Source organism: Halichoerus grypus, chromosome 5 (assembly GCF_964656455.1).
Source record: "Halichoerus grypus chromosome 5, mHalGry1.hap1.1, whole genome shotgun sequence".
Classification (NCBI taxonomy): domain Eukaryota; kingdom Metazoa; phylum Chordata; class Mammalia; order Carnivora; family Phocidae; genus Halichoerus; species Halichoerus grypus.
Window position 1 is genome coordinate 21,422,424 of NC_135716.1, and position 25,204 is coordinate 21,447,627.

At 44.0% G+C, this 25,204-nt stretch overlaps 1 protein-coding gene across 2 annotated transcripts in view; it reads left to right on the forward strand.

The window, feature by feature from the left end:
- The window catches only part of EXT1 (exostosin glycosyltransferase 1), a 274,149-nt gene extending 256,036 nt beyond the window's left edge, over window positions 1-18,113 (forward strand). For both annotated transcript variants that reach the window (XM_036120269.2, XM_036120268.2), the window contains 6 exons: window positions 258-376; window positions 1,474-1,569; window positions 6,348-6,437; window positions 11,711-11,871; window positions 14,162-14,333; window positions 17,561-18,113. In XM_036120269.2, the coding sequence (XP_035976162.1) occupies window positions 258-376; window positions 1,474-1,569; window positions 6,348-6,437; window positions 11,711-11,871; window positions 14,162-14,333; window positions 17,561-17,746 (824 nt within the window). In that variant the 3' untranslated portion in view covers window positions 17,747-18,113. The remainder of the gene's footprint in view (window positions 1-257; window positions 377-1,473; window positions 1,570-6,347; window positions 6,438-11,710; window positions 11,872-14,161; window positions 14,334-17,560) is intronic.
- The last annotated feature ends 7,091 nt before the right edge of the window (window positions 18,114-25,204 follow it).

The window sequence follows — 25,204 nt, forward strand, 5'->3', positions numbered from 1 at the left end:
ACATCCCCAGGGGAGGAAGAGGTTATCCGAGGAAGAGCATACAGGTGGACGTGGAGCTGTAAGTTATCAAGGTCTCAGGCAGCAGTTAACCAGCAGCTTTTCACCTTGTTTTTGTTCTGTCAGGACAGAAGAGGGGAAGGAAAAATACGCGAGGAGGGAACATCAGCTTCAGGGCGAGGCAATGGAGCGAGGAGGAATGATTTTCTAAGTGTTGTTTCCCGGTGTTTCATTGGGCTTCTCTGGCGTTTCTATTTCAGGTTTAAAGCCCCCCCCCAAATTCACTGCAGTCATCCACGCAGTGACCCCCCTGGTCTCGCAGTCCCAGCCAGTGTTGAAGCTTCTCGTGGCTGCAGCCAGATCGCAGTACTGTGCCCAGGTGAGTGGGGGGCCAACCGCCACCCCTGCCTCCTGCAGACCCTGCTCTTACCTGCTCCGTGCTCTGCCCCCTGGGGCTCATCCAGCCGCATGCCCTGTTACTCCCCTTTCACTTGTCCTGCTTGTTACTCCTCCCTTTCATCCGATTAGCTAAACATTCTCGGAAGTGAAATTTAGCACAGGTAAGGGACGGGTTACAAAGAGATGTTTCACTGGGGTAAAGTTAAAACATATATACCAACACATTCTTGAAAGAACGTGTAAGGACGTTATTTTGTTTTTAAACGTCAAAGTGTTAAGATAACCTCAGACATGCCATGGGAGGACCCGGAAGACGGAAGTTTTCAACGGAAGAAGCAGACTTGTTGGTGTCAGGAGGTGTCCACTTTTCTTTCATAGCACCCGTGGCTTCATTATAAAATTGGGAGCAGAAGATTCTATCTATGATAACAGAATTTTCCAAATCAGTGTCACTCCCATACTCTTTCCACAGTGGCATTTCAGATTTGTAAATTAGGTTGTACAAGAAGGCTTACAAACCTGGAAAGAATTAAATCATGTTGAGGTATGCCTTTCTGAACTGAACACACTTATTGGGAATAATAAAGTCACATAAAATCAGCAAGCATTCTCGAGAATCCAAATCATGAGCTCACCCTGCTAGTTCCATCTCGGATTCTCTTCTCTCTCCCACGCTGCCTGGAGTGGCACCGCTTCCCAGCCGATGTTCTGGAGCTCGCTACCCGTTTTTATTTAATTTTGGTCAGTGTTGGTATCTCCCTCATCAAACAATATCAGAATTTAAGAAACCACTGTATCAAGATTCAGCAACCCTGAAATTTACTTCTTTTCTCCCCAGTTTTCTCCTGCCCCCTTGATGTAGTTTTTTTCAGGGTTCTCTTTTTGTCCTCTCTCTCTCTAGTTGCTGAGGGGATTGGGTTCTGGAGATTGTGTGGGAGGGGGGCTCTCTTTAAAATTCAAGTTTGATGTCTGCCTCTCTGCCTTGCTTAGGCCTCTTCTGTCTCTAAGAAGAAGCTGGGTGGAGGCCTCACTAAAGCCAGCCTTACCAAGCCGTTCATGGCCCCCTGTCCCTTTCAGATCATAGTTCTATGGAATTGTGACAAGCCCCTACCAGCCAAACACCGCTGGCCTGCCACAGCTGTGCCTGTCATTGTCATCGAAGGAGAAAGCAAGGTAGGACGGAAAGGGGCCCTGAGCGTGGAACCGCCGTGGACTGTTTGTTTCTCCGTGGGGCGCTGTGGGCGTTGGCCCTAGACAGCTTCTTCCTGCCCCCCCTCCCCGGGGAGCTTCTGGCTCTGGACTCTTTTTTCTAAAATTTTCCCTGTCACTGAAAACCCTCAGCTTTGACAACTCTAGGTTCTTGAATTGGGGATTCGTGGGTCCTAACACCACCTCTTTAGGAGCTTTGTGGCCCCTCATATCCTTTCCTTCTCTGACCGTCGGTTTCCTCCTCATCTACAAAATGGAAGTAATAACATATTCCTAGGGTTGCTACTAGGATACAATGAATTCAGGGTCTGGCAATAGTGATCCTTGTATAAACGATGAGGATCAAGACAAAGCTGCTGATGGCGGCCAAGCATGAGGTTTGCTTAGCTGGTTCATCTGGATCGGTTGTGTCTTTCAGAATAGTGGCTCGTCCTCACATTTATCTTCAAAAGGACATCTGCACTTTAATTCCATATGGGTGTCTCCATCAGAGACTCACACGTGCTGCCTAGCTATCCCCTTGCTTCCATTCTCCAATTCATTTTGCCTGGAACTGAATGATCTTCTAATCATCTCTCAGCCTTAAGGGACTCTATTTGCTAATGCTCGAAATCAACATTTGAGGCCGTGTGTAATCTGGCCTTGGCCAGCCTTGCCAGTCTTCTTCTCTCTCATTGCTTCCCCCACCCAGACCCTGTCCTCTCACCAAATTTGATCATTCACAGTTCTCTAAATTGCACTGTATCCCCTCCTGCCTCTAATTCTTGCCTTTCCCTTTTGCTCTAAGTCTCAATGCTTTATCTCTGTTATCAAAATGTCCATGCATTCTTTAAGCCCCTGTTCCCATGCTACCTCCTCTTTGGAATTTCTTCTGCTCTTGGCAGCCAGGGGTGAGTTCTTTTTTCTCTAGCTTCTGCTTGTTGCTTTCTTGTAGATCATATCCATTGTGAAGAAATTAGTTGCTACTAAATGGAACAGATTGGTGAAGCATGTCATCTAAGAGACATCCTTTGTTAGTCCCCAAGAAGGCAGGTCTTGAGAGATTGTCTCACACTAAGTAAAACATCTTTGAGCCAGGATAAAAAATATCAATTAGGTCAAACCATTTGAAAATCATTTGGCTTGCTAAAAGTAGCAGTTTCATGTAGTTCGACATGATGCAGTGAGAATTACAACTGTCACGTGGGCAAGATGATCAATGCATTATCTATTCATTTCCAGTGTATGACCGCCTGCTCTGTGCTGGGCACCATGTAGTATGTTGGAATGCAGTGCGCGATAGGAGGGATAAAGTCCCAGCATTCGCAGGGCTGGAGTCAAGCAACATGGTTATCCAAGAGCTGCTTCATAAGCATTTAATGAGTAAAGGTGGGAATTAGAAAATCACCTGCCTCTAGGCATGGGTCTTACTTACCCTTATGAAATCCATCTCACCATAGATGTGGTTTCACAAAAGGAATGGCATACGATCCCATATGTCTGTCTCCCCAGTGCCAATGCCCAAGGTCCCAAACAGTGCTCAGATGGCTGCTGTCAACTTTGGACTTGGGAATTCATTGTTTTTTGTGCTTCCATGGGTGACTAGCTCTCCTTCTGGTAGATAAGTCTTCCTTTGAATATGTCAGGATATCAAACAGGATCCAGTCAGACTGGGTGCCATTCTGACTTCTATAGTTAGTATTGCATTTTTACACATAGATTCACTGATTGATTTCTTATTCTCACTCTGTGAGTAGTCCCAGTTTCTTTATGAACAAGATGGTGGCTCGATCAGCTGTAGCTTATAAGATATTTCACATTCTCCCAGCCATATCAATTGCTTCTCGGCCTTTTGACTAGGATCAAGTGTTGTGCATTCTCCCAGCCATATCAGTGTCTGGGCTTCTGGCCGTTTGTTGAGTCCTAGCCTCTACCTTGGCTTCTGATTCCAGTGGGCCATTTCTTTTCCCTCACTCTCACTGCCCTGAGATTGCACCACCTAGTAAAGCATTTGTACTTAATTAAGTATCACTTCAGGCTCTGTATTCTGGAACCTCGGCCAAGACTCAGGCCCATTTTGAGGATTCAATGAGATAGTGCATTACAGGGCCTTAGCCCTGGGCCTATGATGCACCCAGGGTCCACTAAATGTCAGCTGCTCTTCTGGGTGGCATTGGAACATTACAGTTTGTTTTATGGGCTGTAAAGCGAGTTATTTAAGTCTCTGTGCCTCAATTTCTCCTTCAGTAAATGGAAGCAATCATAATACCTAAAACAAGGTTGCTAAAAGATCAAATGGTACAATACTAGACGTGTAAATGCACTCGGAAGTGCGGATGCACACGGTGCATGCTTGGTAAATGTTAACTCTTACTGTGCTTTGTATAATTACTTAGGGATATTCCTTATCTTCCCCATTAGACAATAAACTTGAGTCTTGGTCATTTCCTACCCATGTTTGCTAATTCCAGAAGGGGTTGGGCTGGTATATGGTAGCTAAATATTTCTTACGTGAACTAGTAAGCAAAACCCATTTCACTTAGGATTGACTTTCTAAGTACTCCAGTTCCTTTCATGTTAAACCATTCAACTTTTGGAATGTGGCCGAGGCAAGGTATTTGGAAGAGAGCATCTAGTTTCTACACTAGAATTTGAAGTTGCTGGACGATGGGCTCATAACCTCTGTTGATGAAGCAGGTTCAGAAAAAGGAAATGGATCCTTTTATAAAACCAGTGGTTGGGAACGTAATGGGAAGGAAGTCATAGGTCCTGCTCATTCCCCATTGTACATTTCCATATCTAGCCTTGAGTTTAGGGTTGATGTCTTCACTGTTTTGGCTGCAACATTCTGTTTTGAATTTATAGGCCTTGTCTGTGCAGCTCTCCCCTATAGACTTAACAAGGGAAAGGTCAGGGCATCACTAAGCTGGCAGCTAATGGTTTCTGTGTTAGTCGGTGGACATGTAAACTGTATCAGGAGAATTGCTTTAGGCTGAGATTTCTGAGCACCGTGTATATGGGGTTGCTGATTGCTTTATATTTTATTTTATTTTGAAAGCCTGAGAAAGATAAAGAAAACTTGACCCAGTTGACGGATGTGTAGGAGCAGACCCTGGAGCCATTTATGCTGTAGATACATCCCTTGAGCTCCCAGAGTTGGAAAATAGTGGGCACTTCCCATCCTTTAATGTCAGCAGCCCTCCAGTAGCTTCATGGGCGTGGAAACCGAATCTCATAGATCAGCTGGCTTCTTGTTGTAAATACAAGCTTGAGCTTCCCGGTGGTGGGGGTCCTCAGATTTGTGGGTGTCGTAACTGTTGATATGACTTGCAGAGGAAGGTGGTGAAGATGAGGTTGCCTGATGTGCCCCCAATTCACTTTTGAGGTCCTTCTCGAACCTGAGACAGGTGTCACATAGTGGCTGAGGTGCTCTACAGAATCTCACCATGGGGGATGAAATGCTGGCAGGTCCGTCCTGAGCAGGACACCTAATCTTTCTATGCCTTAGCTTTCTTGGCCGTAAAATGGGGTTATTACAAAGGAGAAATGCGATGCTATTACAATGTTAGTTATTCTTATCATTCTCATGGTTAGCTGTTCTGCAGTACATTCACCACAGAGGCTTAAGGTATGACTGTCACAGAGAAGTCTCTCTAGTCTTTTTTTTTTTTTAAGATTTATTTATTTATTTGAGAGAGAGAGAGAGCATGAGCTGGGGGAGGGGCAGAGGGAGAGAGAGAGAGAGAGAGAATCTAAAGCAAATTCCACACTGAGCACAGAGCCCGAAGTGGGACTCGATCTCAAGACCCTGAGATCATGACCTGAGCTGAAACCAAGAGTCGGACGCTTAACCGACTGCGCCACCCGGGCGCCCCGGAGTCTCTCTAGTCTTAATTTTCCAGCTGGTCCTCTCATGCCCAAAGCCCTCACCCCAGACCGCCCGCACACACCTCACCATGCCTTATCCTGGGGCTGCCCAAACTTTATTCATATACTACCTTCACAGTTTGCCTAAATCCATGGACCACGTCGGCTATTTTTAATTTAATATTTGTCTATAAATCGGCTTACTTTTCATTTCAGTGAGATGATTTTTAAATAACTTTACTACTACCTGTTATTGCTGTAGCTACTGATACATGTGTGTATATTTTTTTTCTAATCTATGCTAACATCCATAAAGAGGAGAATTTTTACATGTTTTCCTATGTACCTCCCAAAACGACATGGCCTTCCAGTGGTGTGTGCCCCCCACTTGGAATCACAGCTCCATCCGTCTAGTCTCTCCAGGCCTCAGTGTGCGGGTTCTCTCCTCTGTGCCTTCACATCCGCTCAGCCCTGTTTCTGCCTCACTTCTGTTTATACCTGGTGAATTCCTATCCATCAAGTCCTCCTGCAGTGTCATTTCTTCTACGAGGCCTTCATCTGCCCTTCCGAGCGGCTGGTTGCAGGCTGGGACAGATCGTCTGCATCTTGATGTCTGTGCGGACTGTGAACTCCTCCGAGACAAGAGAATATGTCTCCCTTACCTTTGTGTGCTCCCTTTGACTAGCAAGGTGTCTGTACACACTAGGCGCCCAACAACTGTAGAACAAGTGACTACACTGATGGGAAATGGAAGTCTTCAATGTTCAGGGGTGACATGGTGGCAGAACATTCTTTTTGAAGGTGAGGATGGGGGAGTTTTCCCGAAAACAGGTCTCTAAGTTTACCTCTCCTTTCCTTAATTCCTTCCCTCCTGCCTGCTTTCCACCCACTCCCAGGTTATGAGCAGCCGTTTCCTGCCCTATGACAACATCGTCACAGACGCCGTGCTCAGCCTCGATGAGGACACTGTGCTTTCAACCACGGAGGTAAGCGCCCCCACCTGAGGAGCGGGCGGGGGGCTCTTCAGGCAGTTGCCCCAAACCCCAAGGTGCCGGCGCTTCTTTTTCCCCGGGCCGTGGCCAACCTGAAAACCTTTTTCAAAACTTCCTGCAGAGTCGGTTCTAATCAACCCAGTTCCTGTGAGCACCTTGCCACCACCTGGCGCCCGGAAAAGGGCATTTTCCCCTTCGTTTTCTCTGCTAATTGGCTTCTCATTTGCATGGCTGTGCCTCACCTCTTCCGTCCTGCCTGCCCTCCTTTTGTTTTTAAACAGCACAGCTACCAGCAGGTGTGTGGTACCCAGAAGAGAAGGGGGGGCACCTGCTTAGCATCATCTTGAAACCACACGGTGCAGAGCAAACGGCCCATCCTTCCCCAGTGATCCGAATGCCTGTGTGGGTGTGTGTTGCCTTTGCTGGGGAACACTATTCTGGGTTCTGAAGGCAGCCTCTCTGTCTCGGTTTTAAGTGCTCATTTTCTTTCACCCGCACAAGAGCAAACGGTTTCACTTTAAGACTGAGACGGGAGATCCTTGCTATTTCAGATGTTCAGGTATTTGTGCCAAAAATAAGATTGCATGAAGAACGTGTGAGGAGGAGAGAGAGAGAGAGGAGGAGAGATAGATATGATAGAAAACCAATTTTTACAACTCGAATGAGTATTGATCTCAGAAACCTTACTTTAAACCATCAAGGGGACCAAAGACAGTTCTATAAAAATGTCATATATTGGAAATGCATTATTAATGGTAGCTGCTAAAAAGCGTGGAGTCTGAGCTACTTATACCTTTCCCTTTCTTTTCCCCCTCTTATTCATAATCATTTTCTTTTCAATTTAAACATTGACACTTACCAGCATGCACTCTCCTGGACGCCAGTCCGATTCTAATAGCCTGCCATCCATGTAGCTGGCACTGGGTGTTAACCTAGGCTAGCAGTCCCACTGTCTCCTTCTTGAAATTCCATGGATGCTTCCAATTTCCATCCAATGGAGTTGAACAGACATGTGCAGCCTGAACAACCCCAGGACAAAATGCCCTGGGCCTCACCTTGGTAAAAGGCTTTCTCTGCAGCCCAGGCTCTATAAATACTCGGTGAATGAATGATTGAAGGGATGCATGCTGAGGGGATCAAAGTGTGAACGCACAGCCGATTGTGTCCTGTGCAAGTTAGCAGGAGAAGGGGGTTCGGGGGGCCGGGGGGAAGATAGGTTTAATGTTCCAAGGGAACGGCAGCTATGGACTATGGGGTATGGGACACTCTGGCTTGCATGTTTCTGCTGCTTCCTGCAAGGGAAGCTGGCATCCGAGGAGCACATTCGCTCCCCAAGTATCTATCGAGGGATCTCTTTGTTCTGCTCTCCGTGCCGGGTACTGGGATTACACAGTTCCTGCCGATGGCCCTCCGAGTCCTGGCAGCAAACAGAATTCAAGTCAGGTGATTCCAGCGAAGGGATTTCGGATGACTTAGGTGGGTGGGGTTAAAGACGCTGAGGTACCTGGAGAGCGGCAAGAATAAGCAGCAGCTCCCCCTGCCCCTTCCCCCAGGTCTGAAGGAAATAGTGTTTCAGAGTCTCTGAGAGGTGGAACTGGGGAGAGGACCTGCCCGATGGGAGCTATGATCATGGGGGGATGTGGCAACTGCCCGAAACTCTGCTGCCAAACCTAGGAGGGAGCCAGGGAGAAATACTCCGACCTCTCGCTCTCTGTCCCGCCTCCGTTTGCCGGCGGGTGACTCCCGCTGACCTAACCCAGTCGGCCACTGGCCTGTCAGGAAGACCGGGCTGTGCCTTCCAAAGTGGACCTTGGAGGGCAAACACAGGGAGAACAGCACCTCGCAGGAACGTGTGGTCCAGACAGCGATGGCATATATTTAAATCCTTATCCCTTGACCTCAGGTACTCATGCAGTTTACGTCTTCCCCTGGGCAATCAGTCCCACTCTAGAGTTGGTTTTTTCCCTGTCCCACGGTCACATCTGTTTCGGCTTCTGTGTTGTTTCCGTGGGGCTGGTGAATTTCTTTTCAAAGACGAGCAATTCCAGCCGCTGGTACGCGCTGGGAGGAACGTGTGACCTCTAGGAAGTAATTAGAAGTCAGTGTGGATGGAAAGTGATACGTAAATTTAAGAGGCCGGTGGTCTGGTTTACTTTTGCCTGCTGATCATGGAGTGATCGCATCACCTAATGGTCAAGGACGAAGGGCTTCTCTTTTTTTAAGTGAATAGATGGTGGTTCATTTTATTTCCTCTCTAAGGAGTCTCCGCCTGTTTAAATGCCTCCCTGTAGTATTAAGGATAGATTTTTAAACAGCATTCTGCAAAGGGTATTAGATTTAGTTGGTTTACAGTTATTTACATTTATCTGGGTTGCTGCAAATTCTCAAAAGAAAACAGATGTTGGTTTTTAAGCTGACCTTTGCCTCCTTTGATGTGTTAATGATCTTCGGGAAAGCAGAACTATCACAAGAATCATAGTTTTATCTGAATTTACTTTTTGAGTTCCTTTGAAATGACTTGAAACAGCTTTGAGATAGTAAGAAATTCATGTGATGAGAAAACCCCATCGGGTTCTATAGGCGTTGCCAGGGTGTGTGTTTCCTTTTCAAAGAATCATGGAAAACCCCAAAGAGCGCTGGCAGCCAGCCTGCTTGACGACGGGCTGCATGAGATACCGTCCCATCAGTTGACACCATTAATATTAAGCACCAGTGATGGTGTGCAGGTTATCACAACCCGATTTCCGTCTTCTGGCAAATACTGTCCACTCCCCTGCTGCTGGTTTTGAGATGCCCTGTACCCCAACAGGCTTTCTTAACGTATTTTCCAACACCCCTACTTTTTTTTCTGGATGTTTCCATTTGGGTGGGGGGGACAAGCTATATGCTTAAGGCTCTCTTATCTTGAGTTAGGGGGCCAAACTAGATTTTCCTAAAAATTTGAATATATGGCTGTTCACAAAAACAGTGACTTCTAGACCCAAAGGATTCAGAGATAAAAGGACCCTCACAAATCCCTCAGGCCAGTGTTCCGGAAGGATGGTGTGTGCCCCTTAGTTTTGCATGGTTCATGGCAAGCATATTTCAGCAATTATATTTACTGTTTGTTGGAAAACAATATAGCCAGCAACCAGACCTAGGTTTTCGCTGACAGGTTTGCCTAGGATGAGGCTAATGGGGGGGTGGGGGGAACCAAGCATGGGCAATTTAAAGAACAACAGGAAAGAAGTGATTGTATGGTGTGGGAATGTGGCAAAACGGGAATGACATTGTGCATGTGGTGAAAGCATGGGGACTACTGATCTAGGCTGAATTGCTTTGTTCTTTTAATTGAGGTAACATTCACAACATGAAATTAACCGTCTTAAAATGAATAATTGAGTGGCATTTACTGCATTCACGATGCTGGGCAGTCATCAATTCTGTCTTATTCAAAAACATTTTCATCACCCAAAAAGGAGACCCCATATCCACTCATCAGTCACTCCCTAGCTTTTAGAACCGCACATCTGTTTTTTGTCTCTGTGGATTCGCTTCTTCTGGGCAATTCATACAAAATGTGGCCTTTTGTGGGTGGCTTCTTTCACTCAGCACACTCTTTGCAAGGCTCATCCATATTCTAAGTATTCATTACTTCTTAGAGCTGAATAATGTTCCGTCGCATGGATATACCATGGTTGGTTTATATATTCGTCAGTTGATAGAACCTGGGTTGTTTTCACTGTTGGCTGTTGCAAATAGTTATTGCTTTTCGACCTCTGAGAGGTAGGAACCAGACTTGACACCATCACTCCGTTCCCAGCCACCATCACAGCGCCGCGACTGGAAATATTTGTGGAATAAATGAAATTTCCATTTGCATTGCTTATGGAGAAGAGACAAGAAAGTTTGTAGGCTGAGTGTGTAACCTGTAGAAGAGTTGAATTGTTCTCAGTACTATAGCAGGAGAGCTAAGAAGGAGGCTATGGTAACAGTACATGACAAATTTGAAACCAGATGGCTGGATTTAAATCGACTCTGCCACTTACTGCACCTCCATGTACCTTAGCTTCCCTCTCTGTAAATTGAGACTATAAAATTACCTACTTCACAGGGTGATATTGTGAGGATTACGTGAGTTAAAATGTGTAAGTACTCTAACCAAAGCGTTACATGATTATGAGCATTATATGATTGTTTGCTGTTACTGTTCTAAATTTTTTTTTTACTTTCTGTGTACTTCTTTATCATTCATCAATCATAGCAAGTAAGAAATTTGCTCACACATTTGAAAACAGACTATTTGCTAATTATAAATGTCGGTTTTTAGCAGGTTGAGAAGTACCTGCTTTGGGTTATCATAAGCACTGGACAGTCATTTACCTGCATTTTCTTTAAAATAATCACGTTTAGGGGTGCCTGGGTGGCTCAGTCGGTTAAGCGTCTGCCTTCGGCTCAGGTCATGATCCCAGGGTCCTGAGATCAAGTCCCACATCGGGCTCCCTGCTCAGTGGGAAGCCTGTTTCTCCCTCTCCCTCTGCTGCTCCCCCTGCTTGTGCCCTCTCGCTCGCTCTCTCTTGCAAATAAATAAATAAAATCTTTTTAAAAAAATAAACAAATAAAATAATCATGTGGCTTCACTTGGCCTCTTCCCTACTTACTCTTAGTGATTTTTCACTGTGGATGCTTTTTCTAGATTTCTTTTTTGCTGAGCATCTTCAAACCTGAGAGGCCTGACTTACATTCTCTATGATACCTGCTCTGAATTCCTGTTAGAACTTGTGTAGTTTTTAAACTTCTTTTCTCTTGCTCTTAAGAGGATGCTTTTATTTTAGTCACTTTGGCTTTGCTGGATGCTAGTCATGATGCATGCTGTATATTCATACTCTGGATGTGCATGGGAAATCTCTCGTTTACAAAACAGATGCATGTATGCCTCGCATGAAACAGTGGTCACGCGCACCAAGACGGAGGAGGGGGAGACAGCAATTGCTTTTCTGACTTGTGTTTTTGCTTGAACAAACTGGATTCTAAAGGACATATCAGCAGTTTCTTTTCTTCTTTCATTTCTGCACTAATCTGAAGTTTCTTCAACAGAAAACATTAAAATGTGCATAATTACGGGGCAAAATGTCAAGCAGTCAGTTTAATTTGCTGATGAATACATGGAATTAATGTTTCGCAACAGTCCTGGGATTTCGCATCATGAATTAGCAGGGGGAAGGTAATGTTTTGTTGACATTTGTTAACACTGTTGATTGCTTGTTTGGCTTGTGTTCTGCCTGCAGGTGGATTTTGCCTTCACCGTGTGGCAGAGCTTCCCTGAGAGGATTGTGGGGTACCCGGCGCGTAGCCATTTCTGGGATAACTCTAAGGAGCGGTGGGGGTACACATCCAAGTGGACAAACGACTACTCCATGGTGTTGACAGGAGCTGCTATTTACCACAAGTGAGGAATTTAGAAATCCCGCCTGTCGATTTTTACGTAACTCCTTCTATCGTAGCTTCTGGCTGTTGCATAAAGAGGAACTTGGGCCAAATCTCGTGAGCAACAATAACAAAAATTAGTTTGCATTGCTGTTTAAGTTCTGTCAGTGTGGCCAGCCTGTGTCTTTGAAACCAATAAAACCCCCTGGCTTACTACTGCATTTCCAGAAATAATGGTAGAGAAACATATCAGGTTGTCTGGAGTTGGAGGACATATTGAGTAACTGAACATTTAGAATAACAGCAACAAAAGTACATACTTAATTGTGCACCCCCAGACATCATTCTGAGTGCTTGGGATTTACCAAAGAGTTAAAAAAAATTTTTTTTTTTTTCTTGCCTAAAGTAGGTTTTCTATTCCAACAAGGGGAGGACATGATATTTGTAATAATTCTATAATAGGTTAAGGGGGTGAGTTATATAGCAAAAAGGCAAAGTCAAGCAGATCAAGGTTCCTTATGAGGATTATAGGGGGCATTCCTTGTAAAGCACTTTAGAACATTATCTGGCATATAGTAAGTACCGTGTAAGTGATGGCTGTCGTCATCGTCATCCATTATGTGTTTAGGGATTCAAACAATAAGTGTAGGTTTCCTGTCAATGGTGAAGGTAGTGGGGAGGTTCAAGGGTGGCCAGTGATTCTCATTGAACAGGTGAGATCAGAGCAGAGACTTGAAAGAAAGGGGAAATCATCCAAGATTTTTGTAAGAAGAGTGCTCTAGTGTAGGGAACAGCTGAGCCAGAATGTTGGATAAATGCTCTGAACCAGAATGTTGGAGGAATAGCAGGAAGACCAATGTGCTGAGAGTAGACTGAGTGGAAAGCAAGAGAGAGGTCATGGGGGGCCCAGATGCAGGACCTTGCTGCCCATCATGAGGACTTCACTCTGAGTGACGTGGGAGCCAGTGCAGGGCTTTGAGCAGAGTGGAGACATCTTTTTTATATTTTAGGGCATCCCCTCTGGGTGCTGTGTTGAGAGCAGACTATATGGGGGCCAGGGTAGATGCAGGGAGACCTATTAGGAGGTGATTGACATCTAGGCAAAAGTTGATGGAGCCTGGGAGCCAGAAGTGGTAAGTAGTGATCAGATTGTGGGCATATTTTGAAGATGCTCTAACATGATGTCTTGACAGATTGGTTATAGAGTTTGATGGTTAAGCTTTTTTGACCTAAGGAACTGGAAGGATAGAGAGGCCATCAAGAGATGGGGAAAGCCCTATGGATGGATTTAGGTTTTAGGGAAAATACAGAGTTCAGTCTTGGGCATGTTAAGACATCCAAAAGGGTATGTTGGAAAAACAGCAGGGATGGAGATATACATTTGGGGGTTGTTTGAATATATTTGGTCTTTAAAGCCAGGGAACTTGGGTAAGACTGCCAAATTAGTGAGTTTAGATGGTTAACGTTACTGACTCAGTCATTTTCATCCATTCTTCTGCCTAGTCTTTTTTAGTAAAGGATAAAAAATCTTGCTATCTCAGGGATAGAGTTGGAAGTGCATAAACAATAAGCATTTAGGTGAGCCGAATCTTGATCTTAAGACCCTGCCTCTTAGAAGTTCATTGTTCCCCTTTCTTCCCTGCCACTAACACACAGTGAATCTTATTCATTCAGGTTATTTTTCCTATAAGTATATGCTATTATGTCCGTCTTAAAAAAAGAGTAGAGTGAGAAATAAGTCAACTTAATTATGGGTCCTCCATAATGCCTGACCACCAGGTTAATTAAGGTTTTGATCTAACAGTGTCAAAATAATATGGTTTATAGAACACAAAAATGGAATGGTGTATTGTTGGACTCAGAGTTATAGGATAGTATTGACTACAGTTCTGATTAAGCCAGTCATTAAAATTGTAAAGCAGTTTGTAAGGATATACATATTATGTGTAAGTAACTTCTCTTACCATCCGAGTATTCAGTTTCTAACCAACCACCCTGATGTTAAAGTCAGGCTGGCCAAGCAGTATCTGCATCTGTGTGTATCTCTTGTACCTTCTTTCCTTGTCTGTAAAGCAAGGATAATAATAGTACCTATATCATAGGTTCCTTATGAGGATTATAGGGGGCATTCCTTGTAAAGCACTTTAGAACATTATCTGGCATATAGTAAGTACCGTGTAAGTGATGGCTGTCGTCATCGTCATCCATTATGTGTTTAGGGATTCAAACAATAAGTATAGGTTTCCTGTCAAAGAAGACCACCTGTGATTATATAATGATGGCCACCTATGAAACCTGTCTTGCTTTTACAGATATTATCACTACCTGTACACCCATTACCTGCCAGCCAGCCTGAAGAACATGGTGGACCAACTGGCCAACTGTGAGGACATCCTCATGAATTTCCTGGTGTCTGCTGTGACAAAATTGCCTCCAATCAAAGTCACCCAGAAGAAGCAGTATAAGGAGACAATGATGGGGCAGGTAAGAATAGAACTCTCCTTCCCTGCTTTGCTCGCTGGTGGTTCAGCCTGGGGTAATGACTCACAGTTCCTCTAGGAAGGATAATGAGGAAATTTAAAAAAAAATATCTGAAAATCCCAAGGGAGTATATGGTTGGCACATGGATGATTGGGAAGACGTAAGTCAAGGGTATCTTTCTCTCGAGATTGTAAAAGCTCTCATATAACCTACAAAGTGGCATGAGAAACATCAACCTTCTCCAGAGTTTAAGACCTACAAAGAATTTATGTAAGTTTATTGTAGGTGCTTTATTTAGTGAATAGCTAATAATATTGTCCTCAACACAGCCTTCTGGTGATTGCTCTCGAGTTGGGTGAGCATCTTGGTGACAGACCAGGAATCACAATCCTTGATTTTCACCTGGAACTGGCACATAGAAGCTATACACAAGTCGGTTACCTCCTGAAACTCAGTTGGCTCATCTCTAAAATGGAAACAGTAAAAATCGACCTCACAGGGTTGAGATAACATGTATGAAAACTTCTATGAAAGTAAAATATTGTTGAGTCACATAAGTTTAGAACTAAAGATACTTGCAAGGAAATCTAATCCAACTTTCTCTTTTTACAAGTAAGAAAACGAGGACTCAGAGAATTTAAACATATTGCCACAAGTCACCTAGTATTAAGAGACAGAAGTGGGAGTTGAATCCCATGCTCTGTTCCTTCCACTACTCTTTATTTTATACCTCCGGCTACTGTATCAGGCTGATCTGGATATGCCGAGGCTCATTCACCTTTATTCGTCTTGGACAGAGCCCAGTACTATATGGAAGAAATCAAAAACCTGTAGACCATTTAGATACACCCAAATGAAATCCTGGAGAATCCAACAGCATTTGAGTCAACCTGGAAGGACGTACTTGAGGGTTGGATCAGTTTGGTTGTTGAGGTTTTCCATGTACCTTGTTCCAATCATTATTGAAAATCATATACAGATCTAGCTTTTGCAAAGGAAAACTTAACCAGACCTCATGTTAACAAAATTGATGGATTTTCGTTCACTAAATTTAGTAAGAGCAAAAATCTTGCAGGATCTTAAGTTTATAGAATTTCATAATTCAGTATTTACAAGTGTGTACTGATTATCAGGCACTCGTCTGGATCCTGGTTGTGACAGAGCTGCTGTCCTTAGTGAGCAATGAGTCTAGTGGAAAATTTTATTTCCCTCTAACTACTAAGAGAACAGGAAAGAGGATTTGCAAGAATTTTTCATCTTTAAGGCTAACAGACTATTCCAATTCCAGCAAGATGTATTGAGTGGCTACTGTGTGCCCAGGCGTTTTTATCTATGTCATTTAAGGACACAACATTCCTTTAATATTGTTTGCTCAGGGAGTTCTATGAACTTCCCTGAGGTTATACACTCATTAGGAGTGGAACTCTGATAACACATGGTTCCTTAGGAGTTTGTTTTATATATATATATTTTTAAGATTTTACTTGTTTGCCAGAGAGAGAGAGCACAAGCAGAGGGAGTGGCAGGCAGAAGGAGAGGGAGAAGCAGACTCCCCGCTGAGCAGGGAGCCCGATGTGGGGCTTGATCCCAGAACCCTGGGATCATGACCTGAGCCGAAGGCAGACACTTAACTGACTGAGCCACCCAGGCGCCCCTTGTTTTATATTCTTTGCATAGATTTGCCTAATTCTACCAAACCAATATTTCAAGTGATTTTACACATACTTTGGGACAAATCTGAATTTAGCCTTAGACATAACTCGATGTGTCTAGTTAGATATGTACTATATATGCCCCCTGCCTTCCTATCATGCACATGAGTTTATTGAATGTATGACTGGTAAAAGGATATCATGTGCTAATAAGATTATGTTTTTATTACAAAGGAACTCTATCTTCTCTCATATGTTGGTTGACCCAAAATAAATGTTAAAATCTACAGGCAAAAATGATACTTGGATGATTCTGAATTCTTTTTTTTTTTTTTTTTTCCATTTGTAAAAGAGAATAAGAATAAGCTTAAGCTCTTGACACTAGTCCGTTTGCATAGGTGTGCACTTGCCTGGGGGTAGGGAGCCTGGCCCCATACCAATTTAGAAACAAAATGAGGTCCCTTTGGGACCGTGTGCTCTGATCTGAACTCATCTGGTTAGCTTAATTAGAAACTTTCTCTGGCTTACCAAGTAGAGTTCTCTTAGTATAAATGGTAAAGGATGGAACCTGAGCTCTGCCCCTTTCTAGCCTTGAACAAGTAAGTGTAGCTTCCCTGAACCTGCTTCCTCCTCTATGCGGTGGGGATGGTATTACCCCACTGGGTAGGGAACTTGACCAGGTTGTTGTGATGAGACTCAAATGAGCTTCATGGAAACACTTTACAAGTAGTGTTTTGTTATTCTGCTGCTCAGAGGTAACTTGACATTTGTATTTGCCTTCAGTGGTTCCTTTCAAGCATGTTGACACTTGTGGTTTTTAAGTGACTCTGAGTGATTCTCACAGTAAAATGTACCTTCCTGCAAAAGCATTTTCCAACAGTGCATGAGAATAAAAACACACTGAACACACACCCATGCATATATACATCATTGTACAGTTGCCTATTGATAAATGAGTGGGGGGGGGTTCCCCCAAAATCCGGTAGCTCCCTTTTTCTTTGTTTCATAAAAATGTGGTTTGAACGACATGATGCTTATTTAAATGTCAGCACTTAAGTCATTTAAAGCTTTCTTTTAATTCAGTGTCCTCTACATGATCTAAAAGTGTTTAACCAGCCTTAAGGCAAACACCGAGAGCTAAAGAGATGGTAGCCATCTTTTCTGCTTACCCAGAATCAACCAAGTAAACCAGAAGGTTTTAGAAAGCTGTCTTTGAAACCATAAACACATTGTGAGTCATAGTATTTGTTCACATGTACGAAGAGAATTTTTATGTTTACTGACCGTAGTAGCTGAGGCTCAATGGTAAATCATTCCCAGACCAGAGAATCAGTCCATGTGGAGCTTTGTTTGTATGTTTTTAACGTCAAGGAATGTAGCATATCTTGGGAAAACCTTCTGGCAAGGCTGAAACCCAGGACTGGTGCTTGCACCTTCCCCAGCACAGGGGAGGTTGGGTGGCCCGTCCAGACCCAAGCTCTGCCGCTTGCCCTCGAACCTGACTTTGGTTCTCTGCAGCATCCCCATCGTACCTTGCACCTCGCTCATTGTCTTCCTGGTTTGTCTCCCTTTCCCCAGACTTCTCGGGCTTCCCGCTGGGCTGACCCTGACCACTTTGCCCAGCGACAGAGCTGCATGAATACGTTTGCCAGCTGGTTTGGCTACATGCCGCTGATCCACTCGCAGATGAGGCTCGACCCTGTCCTCTTTAAAGACCAGGTCTCTATTCTGAGGAAGAAATACCGAGACATTGAGCGACTTTGAGGAATCCAGCCAAGTGGGGGAGGGGAAGCGAGAAGGGACGGGGTCAAGCTGCTCTCTCTTCCCAGTGCAGATCTGCTCAGCAGCGGAGCCAGATTGTGCCAAGTATCCAAATAATCTCAGATGAACAGAATGACAAAAAAAAAAAAAAAGGAAAAAAAAAAAGGCCAATGAAAACTCGACTCCCGGCTCCTGGGACTGCACAGGACTGCTCCAAACTCACCTCACTGGCTTCTATGTCCCAAGACTAGGTTGTGTACAGTTTAATTATGGAACATTAAATAATTATTTTTGAAATGATTGCTATGCAGGTTTAAACTTTTTTAATGATCAAAACTATTAAAAACCAGAGTTCTTTCTTTAATCAAAATTGTGTTGGTCGTGACTATTTCAAAGCTGCTACTCTTCTTCCCACAAACATCATTGCCCTTGGTCATGCAGGGTTTCCTGCGGTTACAAATGTTCAGACTTCATGGAAGACACAAGAAGTCACTCCACCCAGTGTCAAGAAATAACCAAGCATAAGTTAAGACAAGTTCATTATTCCACTTTGCCAGTGCAAATTGTTTTCCACTTTGAATTTGCAGATCCACTTGAACTTCTGTCTCTAATATGTTGCTGCATGAGAGAAAGTATTATGACCTCCAGGTAGACAGTTGTAACAGAAAACTTTATGTCTGAGATATAGAGGTATGATCATCTTTTGCACTGGGAGGGTGGGGGGGGAGTTAGGACCCAGAAAACACTAGTATAATTAGGAATGTTCAGCTTACACAAGGAACCATCCAGACAATCCACCAGCATATTAGTGAGATGGAAATATTGACCCGCAACAGTAACCCAAGGCTCTTCAGGGATGTGGGCTACATTAGGCATTGAACCTTTGACCCAGGGCTGCTGAGCGCTGGGGGAAGGCTTTGGTTTAGAGGCAGAGGAACAATGAATGTGTCCGTGGCAGACCAGGAGTCACAAGACAAGCTCTTGATGTTTGTGAAAACCTCGAGTTTGAGAGGCTTCTCTGTTGAGAAAGTAGTACTCACATGTAAATTCTCCCCGTTGAACACAAGCATTGCTGAGAAGTCACCGAGGGTGACTCACCACTGGGATCCTGATACCTCTTTGGGTCAAGCCTTGTTTCGAGCAAGAACTTGGCAAACAAAATAATCAGAAACAAATGTAAATACCATTTTCTGTCGCTTTAATTTTTAAATCTGTGGAGAAGCTGAGTTGTGCTTCTTGTTAAAAAGAACATTTCTATCCCTGCAAATGCTGCTTTGAGTTTCTGATGATTGTAAAACTGCAACTATAAACAGAAAATATATATATATATATATATATATATATATATATATATACATATATACATGTCCCTTAACTCCCTTGTAGAAGATGAAGATTTCTGATATTAAATGCCTTCTTCTACTTGGAAGAGGCAAGAGAGAACAGAGGGGATCATTAGTGGGTCCTACCACCTCTTATTCTGAATACACAGAAGCACTTTAGATTTTTTTCCCCCTAAACTCTCAGAGAGCTTATAAATTTATTTCTAATGTTGGCTGGGAAGAAAATTCCATCACAAAATTATGTTCAAATTCTTCCAAGTGCCTGGCTCAGGTCAATGGGAACCATAAATCCGGCAGACTTGAACTCATCTTGCTTTGTAGACATCCGGAAGGGAAAGAGGGACTGGCGAGAGAGCAAGGAGGAAGGGCCCCGCGGACAGGAGAGAAACTGGGTGTTTGCAGAGGTCCAGAGAGGTGACACAGGGCTGCGTGGCAACAGAGCGAGGGCCAGCCTGCGCATCCCGGACACTGCGCTGGGAGTGGCGTGAGGGCAAGGAAGCTCCATGAAAGGGGGGCTTTTCTCTGCAGCCTCGTGCCTCAAAACAGTTCTCGAAGGCTCTCTGGCATCCAGTGTGACCCAGCGTTAGCCCACTCTCAAACACGTGACATTTTCTCCCAAATGGGTGTGATTCGCTCTTCTGTATTTGTTGAAAAATAATTCTTAGGTCCAAGGGACTTGCACTTGTTTCTTCCTCTGAAATGTCCGGTTTGACAGGTTCGGTGCCATTGAAGCTGCAGGTCTCAGCGACGTCAAGGGTTAGCAATGAATCCTTATTCGCCTGGCCTTGGCAAGATTGTATTTAATTTTTTAGGATTGCCAAAATATTCTCGTAGCTTCCTCCTTTGCAAAAATGTGAATGCAACATTTTGTTCAACGACCCCCAAGCCAACTTGAACCTCCTGTTGTCACTTGGCTGGCAGAGCCGTGTCCCTAATTGTACCAGTCACATGAATAGATTCAGGAACCCGCTTTGTGAGATTTACCTGTCACAAAGCTCTCAGGGCATATTCTCCACAAATGGTATGTGTTACGTGAAAGAAAAAGAAAAAAAGACGGTAATTATAAATGAGAACAGGATCTGACACACTCGGCCACTTTAAATCTCCATGGTTTCATTTCATGTCATTGTCTGAGCCAATCTCTTTGGGATGCTAGCTGGTGTGTTCTTTTCCCATTTGGAACATACAGCTGGGAATTGAACAATGCTTAGCACATCCGTGAGGCCCCATAGTAAGATGTAATTTTAATTCACTTAGGCAAGAGTTCTATTTCACTGCAGCAAGTTGACAAATGATAACCATCTCTGTGGGGTGTCAGGAGTTATCGCTCAGTCAAGTTTAATGATAACCAGGTGTCCCTAAGTGGGCCAACATGAATTGGGAAGAAGCCAAGGCCGGAGAGTGCAGCACCAACCCTGTAACAAATTACATGCAGAGACTCCATAGAGGACTCGGCCGCTTATGATTTCTACACAACCATCTTCTCCCAGCTCCACGTTAGGACATAAGATCTTAAGAATCATTTTTTTAAGCTGGCTTATGTATGTATATAAAAAGGTTTATAAATATCAAGTCAGGTTTGCACATCCATGGAGTAGACCACCTTTGTCAAAAACCAAAATGGAGGCTGTAGAGGAAAACCCAGGAAATCATCCTTGTGGTCCTGCCTGAGAAGATCACGCCGCTGGGCGGGCCCACCTGGACAGAGCAGCCCGTTTTCCAAAGGATGCTTCAGAAGAAAGTGAAATCTCTCCTACCTGGAATCGGATGTTCATTACAGGTTACTTTCTTGTTACCCATGGTGCTCAGAGAAGGACTGCTCTCAGTTGCTTCCTTCCATGTTCCTTTTGGAGTGATTTTTGTGTTTTTGTTTCCAGTGGGCGAAGTTAGCCTTTATTTTAGTGGTTCTGGATACCTGGTCACTTGAAGGACTGTTATGCCGGTGGCCTTTCATAAAGGTTACTCAACTTTAATTGGGGGTGAGATGAATGAATATGAGTAGACCCATATACTGCCCTTTTTTTTTTTTCTTTCCAAGTGAGCTCTTGATTTAAGAACTAAGGAAATTTTAGTCAAACCTGTTTGAAGGGCAAGAGTGGGGAGAAGACAGCTCTGCTGGGTGAGAATCTAAGACTCTTGCTGGACAGGCTGAATTAAGGATGCAAAGGCCAAGGCAGACTTCCAGACCTGAAGATGTCTTGCATTCTCTCTGGTCTCTGAGAGCTCCAGTTTTAAAAAGGACCGGTTATTGCCATGAACTCTTAAATAAAAATGTCCCTGCCTTCTAATGGTTAATATAATCGACAAGCGGCCGGTCCAGCAGGCCTTGAGTTGCTGAATTCATTTGCCTCGTTTCCATTTTCAGATGGCTTTGTCATTCTTGGCCAGATTTAACCAAGAAAGTTCTTTTACTGCTGGCCTCCTTTTCTTGGGCATGCTTGAGGGGGGCGAAGTTGTTTTGACTTTTCAGTGAATAAGCATTAGTATCAGACGGTGCTAAACTTGTCTCCCTCAGTCTTAGAACCTCAGCATGCAGACATTAGATTATTCTTTCGACTCCAGGTCTACTTTTGAAAAATGAGATCCAGCATCCTTAAGAACACAGCATCCCCCATCAAGTCAGTAACCCTGTCCGGATGCTGTGGATGGATAGAAAAGCTGCTATTTACAACAGAATCTCAACAATGAAGATGACTCCTGAAAACCATCTCCTCTTTTTGCCTTTTCCAGAAATCAAAGAATTGTATTATCATGGTTTTTACTTAGTGAGGACTGTCTGTAGTTGTCATTAAAATCCACCTTGTTTCATATCGGGAGCCTAGATGGACTCTCCAAAGTTGGATCTCCATCGCCCAGTTAAGTAGGTGAGGAAGTCTGTATTATCGTCTGGAACGAGAGGCAAGTAGCAACCATCTAGAAAGCCCTCCGATTAGCATGGTCTCACCCTTGTTTAAAATCAAGTCAAGCTAATCTTTCAGTCACTCTACTTCCGTAATAATTTGCCTTTTAGGCTTCAAGGGCCATTTGATTTCCACCATAGTTCTCTGTTCTACAGGACTAGGTCCCTTTCCTTTCGGTTGTAATTATTACCAATTTAGGGCCATGCAAATGACCTGGTTACCACGTAATGAGCCTTGTATGTTTACTTTGAGAGAAAAATTATGTGTAGGAGATGTTGAGGGGTAGAAGAAAGGCACGGAAAACTGGAACTATTTTAGGTGGCAAATTGTAAAGCAAAAAAAGAAAAAGAAGAAAGTATACCTTATTTCGTATCCGATGTACACCTGGGACAGTTTTCTAATATGCTGCCAAAGTCTTTGTAGTATCCCCCAGGTCTTCTCTGGAGTGTTTACCCCATTTGTGATAGACTATTAATTACTTAGTGCAACGAAGCCCTGAAGTGTGTTGGAGAGAGTGTGTGCGAGAAAATACAAAGCCATAGGGCGCCTGGGTGGCTCAGTCGGTTAAGCGACTGCCTTCGGCTCAGGTCATGATCCTGGAGTCCCGGGATCGAGTCCCGCATCGGGCTCCCTGCTCAGCCGGGGAGTCTGCTTCTCCCTCTGACCCTCCTCCCTCTCGTGCTCTCTGTCTCTCACTCTCTCTCTCAAATAAATAAATAAAATAAAATAAAATAAAAAAAAAGGAAGAAAATACAAAGCCATAGATCTTGATTGACTTCACTGACCTGTGTAACTTGATGTCTGGGTTTTGCCATCTGAGATAGATTGTTTTATAGCGAGTGTCACCAAAGACTTTTTCCTTCCAATTTATAGAAGAAGAAAAAAAGAGAAATTATTAATAAATGACATGACTTTTCATCGGCGTGGTTCTCATTCCATCTTTTCTGTGGATGACAAAAAGGGGTCCATTCCCAGGAGGATTCTGCGCCCTGGGGGCGGCAGAGCCTGCACGGAGATCCTGGGGGAGACAGGCCCATGAGGTGGGACCACGTGTGCTGGGGGCAGACCCAACCCTCCCCGCCTGGATGCAGCCCAGCGGCCAGCCTGGCGGGGAACGCGGTGCTGCCAGCGACAGCCATCTTCCAGGCCAGATGCAGCTGGTGCTGTTGGAAGCAGGCCAGGGTGAGCGGTGGTGACATGCCCAGCTCCCAGCGTTCCTCCACACAGACGCTGGGACAATGTGGCAGGGCCGGGCCCAGAGCATCTGGAGCCTGACAGCTGTGGCCATTACCCCCTTTGGTTTCAACTACTGTGGAGAGCTCATGAATTACTGGCTGGCGAAGCATTTATTAGACTGGCATTTCTCAAAAGAATTTGTAAATGGTTCCAGGTGGGAGTGCAGCTCCAAGCGTCAGGACCACAGTAGTCAGGTGTATCCAGTAATGAACCTGCTTTCGATCGCGCCTTCCCACCTTCCTTGCCAGCGGCATCTTCTCCTCCTCTCTGTTCGGCTTCATCCACCCTCTTTCTTAGGGGCGTTTTTAGAGAAAAAACGTCCGCCACCAATGGACATGTTTGCAGGGAGCAAATGCCAAATTGCACTTGGGGGTGTTGATTTGTTTTCTGATGTCAGTCAAGTTTTATGCTTTGTATTTCAGTTTGTCGATCTGTAAAATGGTGACTTCAGAATATTTACAAGTGTTTTCTGAACAGCTACTGACTACTCAGCCCTGTGCTAGGTGCTTTGGAGGGAATTAAAAAGAAAAAAAAAAATCCTACTCCCCGTCCCCAAGCAAGGGAGAGAGAAGTCAGGGTGGGGTTGGACAAGGCAAGTCTAAGGCAAGTCATCAGAGGAGTCTCAGCAAGGAATTCGCCAAGTCCCAGGTTCCATACTGGAACGTGGTCCTGACGGCGCTACTTGTAGAATCTGGCCCGGCAATGTGACTGATGATAGAATCCCCAGTGTGAGGGCGCACTAGAAGGCTCGTTGGAGAAGTAGCTTTAAAATTCAGTCCAACCCTACCTCACAGATGTTTCAACGAATGCCAGAGCATGCAAAAATACCTCGAGCCAACCTACTTAATAAATAAACGATGGTGTTGCATTAGAATCTGAGCATTTCCGCCAAGTCTGCACACGACAAGAGAAAACTAGAAGTTACTGGTGGACACTTGAGTTGTTCCATATTGGCCACACTTAACGTGATGCGGTCTTTCCGATTTGCAGGGACTCAAAATATAGGGGGAACGGATTTGACTATGTTGCCTTCCATTTGAGGCGCAACTACGCTTTGGAGGGGATAGTGGAGGTGCTTGTCTACTACAGTGGGGCCAACGTTTGTGTTCGCTGTTGACCTCACTCACATGAACTGCTCACGTGTGCTGGTTAAAGTCACAGTCTTCGGAACAGGACCACCGGGGTTTGAATCCTGATTCTGCTCTTGATTGTTCTGTGACCTTATGGAGATTTCCTGCCCTCTCTGTGCCTCATTTCCTCAGAATTGTGCTAGTCTGTACCTCATAGGGTTCTCGTGAGGATGAACTAAATGAATAAATACCAAGTTCTTCAAATAGCATCCAGGATATAATAAGTATGTAAGTCTTACCTATTACTAGTAGTTAATACTTTGCCAAAATGGTTTATTTTAAATATCTTTTCCTTAACCTGTTAAAAAGGAAACATTCTGAGTTTAATGTTCAGGATATTAATACTGACCCAGATTAAACTGTGATCTTTTTAGTGTCAGGCATCTCTTGTTTCCAACTTCAATTATATTTTAATGTCTGTCAACATGAAATCATCCTAGCATCCAGGAACAGGCAATCCATCAGCAGAAATTACATAAAGTCAAGTTTTTATTTTCTGGCTGAACTTCTTTGGGGAATGGTCTGGGGTTTTTTTATTCTCATTTAATGGAATATAGTTAAGGTGGCTCAGGACTAAAATGAAGTTTAGGTGCTAATTATTAGTGTTTCTTTTCTTGTGACTTCAATTACATGAAGAAAGAGAACATGCTCTTGCCAATATGTAAATGATTTGCCAAGCTTGAATTTCTTGTCCAACCTAAACTGCAAATAACCTGGTTTCCTTGGCTAGATCTACTTGTAAATCAAATCCAAAATATGTCTTTAATCAGAAAGGATCAGTTATCCCATTTTAGAGTAGAGAAAAAAAGGTTAAGCTATGAATAGGGAGACTTGGAGGCTATTTGCTCTTCT